The 10,959-nt window shown below is 37.6% G+C and overlaps 1 protein-coding gene across 1 annotated transcript in view; it reads right to left on the reverse strand.

The window, feature by feature from the left end:
* Nucleotides 1-2,504: 2,504 nt before the first annotated feature.
* The window catches only part of galnt9 (polypeptide N-acetylgalactosaminyltransferase 9), a 107,145-nt gene continuing 98,690 nt past the window's right edge, over nt 2,505-10,959 (reverse strand). Inside the window, exons 9-11 of the mRNA XM_024275857.1 lie at nt 9,154-9,249; nt 3,529-3,696; nt 2,505-3,408 (exon numbers count right to left, since the gene is read on the reverse strand). Of these exons, the coding sequence (XP_024131625.1) occupies nt 3,262-3,408; nt 3,529-3,696; nt 9,154-9,249 (411 nt within the window). The 3' untranslated portion in view covers nt 2,505-3,261. The remainder of the gene's footprint in view (nt 3,409-3,528; nt 3,697-9,153; nt 9,250-10,959) is intronic.

A 10,959-nucleotide genomic window follows, 5' to 3' on the forward strand; every position in this document is an offset into this window, starting at 1 on the left:
CTAATTGAAAAAGAAAATCTCTGTAAGGTTTTATACACTGGACATATTAATGTCCAGCAGAAAATAAAACTTTATTTTCGCAACATCAAAACGTTGTGTTGTTTTTGTAAATGAGGAGTAAGAATCCATATTTGTAGGACACAGGTAAGGTAATAGGGGTGAAGAAAAAAATGTGTGAAATATCACAATATTTCATTTGGCAATACTTGTATGGATTTAAAAGGCTGCCAAAATGATATTTAAATAAGACAACATGTAGTTCAGTGTCTTACTTTGGTTTTCCACTTAAACCCCCGACCACTAGTTGGCAGCACAGCCTCTTTCAGCAGCTCTACACCAAAACAAACTCTCGTTAGAACCGTTCTGTAGTAGATGTTAACTATTACGGCCCTTAGCCGTTTTGTCTGTTTTTCTGTTTCCTGCCCAATGTCCACTTCCTCTACAGAGGTGCAGGTGTTTTGGGCCTCTCCAGATAAAAGCTCCACCTTAGGACCTGAGAGAGGGGCTTCTTCTGGGACTTCCTGTCAGGTGCCTTCACTGCAGCGCTGTTTCTTCTTTGCGACTTCCCTGCTCTCAAGTCTTGTCTCCCTGCTAGTCTTTAAGCACTTTAAAGTAATTCTAGTGCTAAAACCAGTTTTGTCTCCCTGTTTATTTGTTACGGTCTAAACCAGGGGGCCAAACTCCAAAGCACATCCTTAGGTCATGGGTCGAACAGTATAAACATTTATTTAACAAACTAAAATTAAATTTTTCAAACTTTAAAACATTTAACTTTTTAACATAACTATGAAAAAAACAGGCAGGAATATTATTCCAGAATAATAAACTTAATTTTCAATATTTGACTTTCCATAAAAATATATATTGTCAAAATTTTACAAGTTAAAAATAAGCGCAAGATAACATCAGGGCATTAAGAACAAAACAATAAAGTTAAATGATATGGAGGCACGGACAAAATTACCCGGCAGGTTGGATCCGGCCCCCGGGCCTCGACTTTGACACATGTGGTCTAGACCCAGTCGTAACACCGAGAGTATTGCAGGCGGGCTCGTAAAAGAGTGAGTGAGTCTGTGAGATGCCCAAATTGTACATATAGGTTCAGTCAAAATGCAGAAGGCAAAGTGAGCAAAAATTTGTCTGTACTTCACTGAAAATGATCATAATTTGGCCATTTGATGGATCAGAGGGATATGTAGAATGCACCTGAAAAGAAAAAGGACGACGACGGGTGAAATCCCAGTGCAGTGTAGGAAATAAAGTATCTATAGGCACATTAAAGACATTCACCGGTCAAGGTGCTTTTTAAGACTTAAATGTTTCTAGAAAAAAATTGGCGAGTCCCCCCCCCCCATTTTTGAAGTATCATCCTGAACCGGTTTGAAAGTACATGTTTGGCTACATTTAGTGGTGTTGGAAATAAATAGGATTTTATTCTCTTAACCATACAGTGGGGCAAAAAAGTATTTGGTCAGACACCAATTCTCCAAGTTTTCCCACTTAAAAAGTGAAGAGAGGCCTGTCATTTTCTTCATAGGTAAACCTCAACAGTTTGAGGTTGTGGACAGGTGTCTTTTATAAAGATAACGAGGTCAAACAGGTGTCATTAATACAGGTAACGAGTGGAGGAGAGAGGAGAAGAAGTTACAGGTCTGTGAGAGAGAAATCTTGCTTGGTTTGTAGGTGACTAAATATGTATTTTCCACCAGAATTTGCAAATAAATTCTTTAAAAAATCAGAAAATGTGATGTTCTGGATATTTTTTTCTCGTTTGGTCTCTCATAGTTGAGGTATACCTACATACAGTATATATATATATATATATATATATATATTTATATATATATATATATATATATATATATATTAAATGTTTGTGGTGCTTCTTAGCCAGAAATTCCCAAATCTAACTATTTAAAATTAAAACGGAGCTAATTAACTGTATTTTTTTAAACCATGAAGCACACTTTAAACACTGGGATTTGTCAAAATGTTTAGTTCTCGATTATTGAACCACTATGGCTACTGTGCTTTGAAGGCTCGCAGAGTGAAAAGTTCTTTTACTTTTTTTCTTCTTTACTTTACAGTTAGTTTTAAATTAAAATCTTTGTGTTTTTCTTTAACCAGAGACCCACGATGGAGGGATAGACGAGCCAGACATGGCTCTGGAGCCGCAGGTTGCAGATTCCTGGTTTAAACAAACAAACAAAAAAAGAGCCAAGGGAAAAAGAAAAAGAAATGAGTTAAAAAAAAAAAAAAGTTCTTTGTGAGCAAAATCAATGAAAAACATTTTGTATCTTTTGTTCAGGAGGGTTGGAACAATCACAGCACACGAGGCCAGTAACTTGATGACTCGTCTGTAAGAGAAGATACAACAAAAGATGAGCAATTGTGCTGCTGCTGATGGCAGATGATCCTGCAATCGTGTAAACAAAAGCTTTCTTTTTCTTTGTAATTCCTGCAAGAACAGAAGTTTTGACAAGAAGGACAAAAAGCAGACACACTCCTCATAAAAATTCTTTTAATTTCCTAATTGTTAACAGAGGACAGGTATGAATGTTCCACCTTTTTTTTTCAATATATTACTATTTTTACACAGTTTTATAATTTAAACTTCAAATAATTTTGTACATGCTTTCGGGCTGACATTCCCTGGTCAGATGAAGCTTAAAAAAAAAAGAAAATAAAGACGTAAAGAAAAAGGCACATGGTTGCTCTAGTCCTCAGTGAGCACTCCCAAAGAAACAAAGAAGTGAAGTGGCTTGTGTGAGTGGAGGTCAAATGCCTCTTGATTCAATAATGACGAGTCCTTTCAAAGCCCATTACATCTCTTGCTGGGGCACTGCATCGGTATTTGTCCATCCGGAAAAAAAAGAAAAAAGTTCAGTAGAAACCAACAACGCCCAAAGATTGGAGAGTTTTATCGTAGAAATAACAGAAAAATGTTATTTGCTGCACTAAGTTGATGTGCTCTATAGATTTACAGAATGTCAAAAACAGGCTATTTCAGAGAGTGCGGCTTACCCTATGGTCGTGTGAAAGCGCAGCTCGGTGAAATAAAAGAATTGATCGTATTCTTGGGAAAGCGCTGATGCCGGAGGGCAGCCAAGTGTGCTGTGTGTGGTCTGCAGTGTGAAATATCACACATGCTACAGAAGCACCATCAGTCCCCGCTTGTCCCCGAACGCCTCACATTTTTGAAAGCCAACTGCTACTCGACGTTGCCAAAAAATGTTTCTCAAAGTTTCATTGTTTTCTTCTTCAGTGTCTTGGATGCTTAATCCAGTTTCGGATCAGCCACTTCTGACCAGAACACCTCTGGACCACCAAACGAAGGCCAAAGTTGGCGTCTTTAGACATCTCCACCTCCAAGCATCGGCCGGTGTCTCTGTTGATTATTGGTCCATTCTGCATTCAAAACAAATACAAATCAAATACAAACAGTTCCTGATAGTTACAAAAAATAGATATTGGTATCTCAATTTATTCCTATTGACACTCATATTTACAGAGAACAGGATTTCGAACCTGCGTGAAGTCCCAAAGCCTTTGGGAAACCCTTGAGACGGCGTCACATTTTTTCAGACTGGGCATTCGGCCTCTGCCATCGTCAATGAGGCATTTTGTGTCGGGCAGAAAGGTGGTTGACCCCAGGGGTCCAAGCTGGAGCAGGCCATCTGTAGAGTATCGGGCGAGCTGGAACAAAATGAATGAAAGGGTCACACGGCTGTGCTTGCTGTAATGGGAACCATCGTTTCACATCATTTCAAAAAAATAAATAGCTTTGATGGAGCTTCTGATGAGTCGATGAGAACGGCATATCGTTTACCTACAGCACAAACCAAAGCAGATAAGGGGCGAGAACTGACGTCATCGTGGTGTGCCCCTTGCTGATTCAAACTGAGTTATGAGACACTTTTTGCGTGGCGAGATGTGAAAACGAAAAAGCAATCTGCATTGGCTTTGTCACTTTAATTATGTCACAGAATGAGCGATGTTGAAGAAAATAATGAAAAAGCTATTTGAAGAATGGCTTTTTCATTTTAATTAAGAGAGAAGTAATGCAGTTGTGTAATGGAAAATTATTTTAATTTTCACATTTGATATTTCTAATTAATTTTGGTACACATTTACTAAAGAACTTTTTGAAAATGAAATATCAATTACCCTTTTCTTTATCATTTTAATTAAGTTACAGAATGAGTGGTGTTGAAGAAGAAAAAGAAAAAGCAGTTCAGAAAATTGCATTTTCAGTGTTGACTTTAATTTTGAATTATGAGTCACAGACGCTTCCATACTGAGGGTGAATTCTCACTGGAAAAATGATTTGTTCCGGACTGGGTCCGCTTAATTTGTTCTGGATCGAGTCCTAAACTTTGCGTTTGGTCTGTATTCAGACTGGGGTCTACCGGAGATTTCTGTTGCAGAACAAAACTTGTAAACAAACCCATGTGACAAAATATCTCTTCAGTCATTGGCCAGCAGTTACAAGGGCGGGCCAAAACAAAAAAAAGATGGAGGCGCTTCTGTGTTTGCCAGAATTGTTCATTTATTCAAACTTTTATTTTGCTGACCAATTTTGAACGTCTGTATTACGACCACTTTGACTCTTATGACAATTACTGGGGAAGCTACTGCTACGAGGTGTTTGTGACGTAAATTGTTGAGAATACCGTGTAAGAAGCAATGTGTATCACGTTAAAAAGTTGTTTCATGAGCCTGCACCACATTTTAATGAGTTGCTGTTGCATAGTTGCTCCACAATTGTCCACTTATCGGTTACGGTGGCCGTTTTGGTTCAGCTATTTTGCTCTAGGACCACTTTGTATCCAGACTGAGGAATTTCAAATCTAACTGAACTTCAATCCGATTAGAAAGGAACCAAGACCCCCTGGAAAGAGCAGTTCCTGGTCCAGGACCAGAGTTTGTTGTGCATATTCAGACTGAAACTTTGTTCCAGATTATCGACAGAAATGAACTCTGGTTCACTTTAAGTGGACCAAATGTGTCCAATCTGAATACACCCTAAAACCATCTATAAAACAATGCCAAATCTATAGTTCTAAAGGTGCTTCCATCAAGACGCATGTTTACACTTTTTGTCCTAAAGAACTTTAAATCAATCAAAAGAGATGAAAGAAAATGAGAGACTTTCAGGTTCATCCATTTAAATCACATTTTCTCACATGTCCCTGAATGACTTTGAATCAGTTGGTGTCATCCCAGTCAGGGAAAACGACCTTGTCTTAAGTTTAGTCACTTATTCTAAAAGACAGTCTCAAGTCCTTTTTGTCTTTAGCTGCCAGACTATAAGAAGACACTTCGAGCCTGAAACTGGTAAATGTGTCTGCTGTGCTGCTTGCTGTTACCATTTATAATACCAACATCATAGACAGCCTGTATTTATGTTTCAGGGCTACTCATCTCATTCTTAAAGAACACTAATATCTTGTAGCAGTGGATGTATTTGAAGGTCAAATTAACTTTTATTTGGTCCACCTGTGACTTTATAGGTTTCTTTTCATACATACAAACTGTATACCCAAAGATGAAAATAGGTGTTACTGTTAAGTGTATTTTTTTTAGCCAAAACTTTGAACTAAATACAAAAAAAACAAGTATATTTGTTTCTAATTTTCTTGCTTTGTAAAACTACAATTCAACAGGAAACTCATAAGGCGAGTCATTTCACTAGAGCCGTACAGGAAGTGGTTTTTCCTCAAGCTAAGATACATTCCTTGGACTAATGTACATGAACATAAACCTGTTTTAAACTCATTTTTGCTCGTCACTCATCGTTCTGCCATTATGAGTCTTCCTATTACATTCTAAAGGTTGTAATCAGCTCCAGTTTCCTTAAGAATTCTTGACAGGATTTGGTTCGGCGTTGTTGTTTCCTCCAGGGTTATAATGTGCTAAGCAGATTAAACCAAGGTGTTCACTGTGTTTGAGCAGATGACAAACCCTGTATAATCCATATTAATGCCTGTTTACATCTCAGTCAGTCTGCCTTTTATATGCTAATATATTTAAAATAAGTCTCTAACAACTAATTAAAACAAGGCAGATAGTGCCAAACTCATTACCTTCAGATGTTTCACTACTTTAAAGCTGGAGTTAGTTTTTTTCAAAGTTCATGTGAAAATGTCTCTTTGCAAAGGCAAACATTATAAGCAGCATTTGTACATTTCATTGTAACTCTGTCTTGAAGTAATGCTGGCTCATGAGTTATCTGAAATGAAATATTTAAAAAGTTTCTCTTTGATTCAGAGTAAAACGGATGCACTTTGCAGATATTTAAATCAGATGCCTCAATAAAAGTATTCGGTCCCATTTTTGAAGTGTTTGACATGCAGTCAGTCCAGAAACATACAGTTTTTACAAATATTGCGAACATTGTTTGGGTTGAATATTGCTCATTTGGAATACTTTGAGAACTATGTTCAAACAAGGAATGTGATGCACGTTCAAGAGCTCGCTAAAGGTGTGTTCTTCTTTGATAATAAGTATTACATATCTGTTGCGTGATTGATTTAACTGTTTACTGAAATCATGAAATAATGTTTTATGAGAATAATCAATAATCAACAAGCACTTCACTTTGCTTTTGGAAATAAAAAAACTAGCATTTGATCTGATCAGAGCCGGATTGCATAACTATGCAAAAGTGTGAAATGAGCTAACTAAGAAGGGATGAGATTATATAAATTCGTTTCTTCCAACTCCCTTTCAATCAATCAATCTCTACTTGACTAGTTAATAATTACGAAAATTAATGACCCGATTGTGACATAAGTGTGTTTTATTTTTGGTTGTTTTATATTTTCTAATCAGTCCATTTCATTATTTCTGTAATGAGTTTGAAATATTTGCGTATTTTGTCCTGTATTTTTCACAGTCTATGCTTTACACAAACCAATCAATCTAACAATCAATTAACATGCTTTTAGCATATGGTGTTCACATTGGACAAGCAAGGAGGGGCTTCTTCTTGTTTTTTTTTTTTTTTTTTCTTTTACTGTTTAGTAGCGCTTGTACGCCACCTACAGTTGGAAGAGGCATGTTGTGAAATGTCAAAGCGGTCCAAATCTCGCAAATCTTGCTCCAACCTTTTTCTTTTTGCAGCTCTATTCCCAAAAATGAAGGACATAGTGCCATATAATTCCATGGCACAAACAGCAATTATTAATTTTTACTCCTCAATATTTAAATGGTTGGCAATTCTTTGAGTTAAGTCACTACCAAATCTAAGTCCCTTACTAGTCAACATTCGACCTGGATTAACTTTCCACACATGTTCAATGGCCGCTCATTTTGTAAATAGAATCTGAAAACGGTCATAGAAAAATGGATAGAAACTTAGGTAGCGGCGTGTGAACGTGAGTTTTGAACACAGAAGCCTAAAATATGCATTTACACATTTAGATAGACTTTTCATTGGGAGTGGTTGCTCAAATGCATGTTTCTGAGGGCGGTGTGTACGTAGCTTAACCCTCGTGCGATACTTTTAATGTAAACGTGCCTAGGATAGCACAAGGGTTACAACCTCCCCTCCTGTGTGTGTGTGTTGCTGTGTGTGTTTGTGTGTTTTCTGGGGCCTGAGTCATTGGCTCTTCTTGCATTTCAAGAAGACAGTAGCTGCTGGCTCCAAGAAGCTAAAATCCCATAGATGTCCATTGAGAAACAAACAGCTATTACTTAGTTATTCTATTTGTTAGAACCATCATTCTTGCTCTGCTACTTCAAATTATTTTACAATATTTTTTATGTAGTTCAAGTGTAGATATTTCAGTCGCCTACATATCAGGATGTGGTTTCACATCGAGCATTTGAAACTTATTCTTCTGAGCTCACGTTCAAGTGGCAGCGATGTGGACTAACGGCCATAGAACTGATGACAATCACTGCCTACTGACATCGTCTGGTTCCAACATGACAGAGTCCGTATTGTGAAAAAACGGCAACTGAATTGACTTGATTTTGTTGTAGCCATTTTTTATGGGTGTCGTCACACTCACCAAGTCCACTTCTCATATACAGTCAATGGGCGGAGCTTAAACCTGCTGAGTTGACCTGGCCAGCCCCCCAAAGGGTATGAAAGCTGTTGGAGACATGTGGAGCTCTCTCCTCCACTGGCTGACATCTCAGCCAAATGCCATCCCTTCACCACATTCATTTCTGCAATCCTTCCATTTCTTTAAAATCATGCTCACCTTCCGATTATACAGACTTACACACTCAATAGACAATAAATGCCATTCAGCTTTATTTGGTCTCCCTTTTTGTTTAACAGAAAGGGGAAAAGCAATCTGGGATTGTTGTTGGGACTTTTTATTCAGATTTCAGTAGTAATGAGATTTGACATCAGAATCAATAGATTTATTCAGCAGAAACTGCATATTAGGACCATAAAGGTGAGCGGTTTTAAAATCAATGCAAAAGCCAGGAAAGAGGAGACAAGCGCAGTGGCGATTTGTAACAGCATTTTTACACCAATAGCAGCATTTCAGACAGATGGTGATGATGAAGAATCCCTGACTCTTATCCTTCTGCGCTCTTGGATCTAAGCAGTCAGATGACTGTGGATCAAAGTGTGCCAAACTCCTGCAAGTGAGCTGCTTAATAAAACTGTTTTCAAGCTGTCCTACAGCCAAAGAAGGCATAGATTATATGACAAGCGAGTAAAGTCTGCATAAAAAACTTTTAGGAATTTCGAAAACCAAAGAGAATTTAAAATGATTTAAATGTAAATTCATAGAGACAATCTTGAAAAATCTGACGAACATAACATTCTTTCAAACTCTTTGGGAAAAGCAACCATGATGAATTTTGAGACATCTGTGACTATTGTGTAAACTTTGTCCTTCAACACACACAAAAAAGAAATAAAAAAGTGAAAACCTTGTATTTGGGTTTAACCTTTCTAAAATGAACACTTGCGTAATTTCTCCAGTTACTATTCAAACCAATTGTAATTCTTGGAAAATAAAAACGTAAAACGTTTTTTCTGAAAGCTGCACTTATATACAAAACAGAGGTATTAAAAAAAAGGATTTAAGATAATATAGTCAGGCATTGATTATCTTATTGCACAATAAGCTGCTAAAGGGTGGCAGCAGTGCAGGGATGGATGTCGGCTGAACTTGATCTGACCTGCGAGGACATGCCGTGACAGGGATAGAGAATGGCTTTGTCATCGTCCTCTGAGCCTTGGTCCAGGCAGTATCCGCTGGCCTTTCCATTCCTCACCTGGAAGACAAGCACAGAGGCGCTCCGACTGTAAAGGTTTTCTAAACAACATTTTTTTAAGTCCCTCTCTGATCATCTTTTGATCCATTATAAAAGCATTTGCAGTGTTTTTTTTTTTTATTATGATTATTTCGTTTTTAGTCTTTTTCTCATTAGAAAATGCAACACGTAAGACAAAAATAAGTATTGCACCAAATCAGTAAACAAATGCTGATTGTAATTTGCTTCTGGAGGCTGATTTTTAAGTTATTCATCCAGCATATTATAAAAAAATTGTTTTTTTCCTTTTTTTCGGACAATAGTATGCACAGAATTTTAATATATCCATCTCTGTGGCATGATAGACTATCATCATGCATTGCAGTTCCAGCTCTGCCTCCCCTCTAAGCCACATGGCAGCCTCCATGGAGCGCAGGCGTCATTTCTGTGTGATTTGAATGCATATGGCTCCCATTCCAGGTTGTGACATATTTATCATGTGCTGTTGTCAGGGAAGGTTCCACTCGGCTGGTCTGGTCTGGTCAGCCGCGGCTGAGCGCCGAGCTGATGCTCGGTGACAGATGAGACTGACTTCTGCCGCGGCAGCTGTATGGCAACGCGAGGTAACGGCTTCCCGGCTTGTCGACAGATCTGAAATAGTGCCACTTAAGTGGGTGCCGCTCTGAGGAATCCATTAGCTGGGTGCCACGGCCAAAACAAGAGACGAGGGGAACACATGCGGCGCAAATTTACATAGCTTTGATGAATCTCGCTTCTAATCCTGATGTCTGCTGACATGTAAGGCATACCAATGTTCCTGAGCTTTCCATTTTTGAAAATGGTATAAGTGAAAAATGGAGATTTCCAGCAACTCTACATATAGTTTATGAGTCAGGAGTGGGCTCAATCCCTCAAGCTGCCAGACTCCTGTTTGCCTCCCCTGCTGTGGGGCGTTGGAGACAAACTCAAACCAATCAAGATTAAAAACAATAGTAATAATGATTCTAGTTCAATCAGTTGTCATGACAGGAAATGATGCCCATGTCTTGAATGGTGTTGCATTGACATAGGAACTACATAATGTGGAATTTAAAATTTTGTGTATTTTAAAACTTTGTTGGATTATTGTTGAATATACATAAGAATAACATGGCTTTTATTGCATTTTACACATTGTTGCTATTACAATGTTAGTAGCTAGAAAAGTTGCATTACCTGCAATAATGCTAGTGTGAATGCTTTTTGCTGAATGTGGTTGCTGAATATGCTGAAAAAGTTTACTGTAATTGCTGAAGGGATTTGATGAAATGCGAAAGCTATTTGCAGATTGCTAAAGTTTCTAAAGGACTTAAAGTTGCAAAATTGCAAAAAGAATTTGTAGAATTTCTTAAAAAATTAAAAAAAAAATAGCAAAAATTAAAAAATTCGTAGAAGGTATGAACTCAGGATTAGCCCAAAACCTCAGTAGATCCCAAATTAGCCAAAAAAAGAGCTTTAAAAAAAAAAAGTATTAGCCTTACTCTTAATTAGCTCAAAATCACCAATAGATGCCAAATTGGCCAAAAAGCTAACATGTTTCTGATATATCTGCTTAATTCAAAATTAGCCAAAAAAACCTGAGTAGATGCCAAATTAACTAAAAAGCTAACACGTTGCTTAAACACTAGCTTAACTTAAAATGACCCCAAAAAACCCCAGTATATGACATAATGTCCTAAAATGCCAGCACGT

This window comes from Oryzias melastigma, linkage group LG9 (assembly GCF_002922805.2).
Source record: "Oryzias melastigma strain HK-1 linkage group LG9, ASM292280v2, whole genome shotgun sequence".
Taxonomy (NCBI): Eukaryota; Metazoa; Chordata; class Actinopteri; order Beloniformes; family Adrianichthyidae; genus Oryzias; species Oryzias melastigma.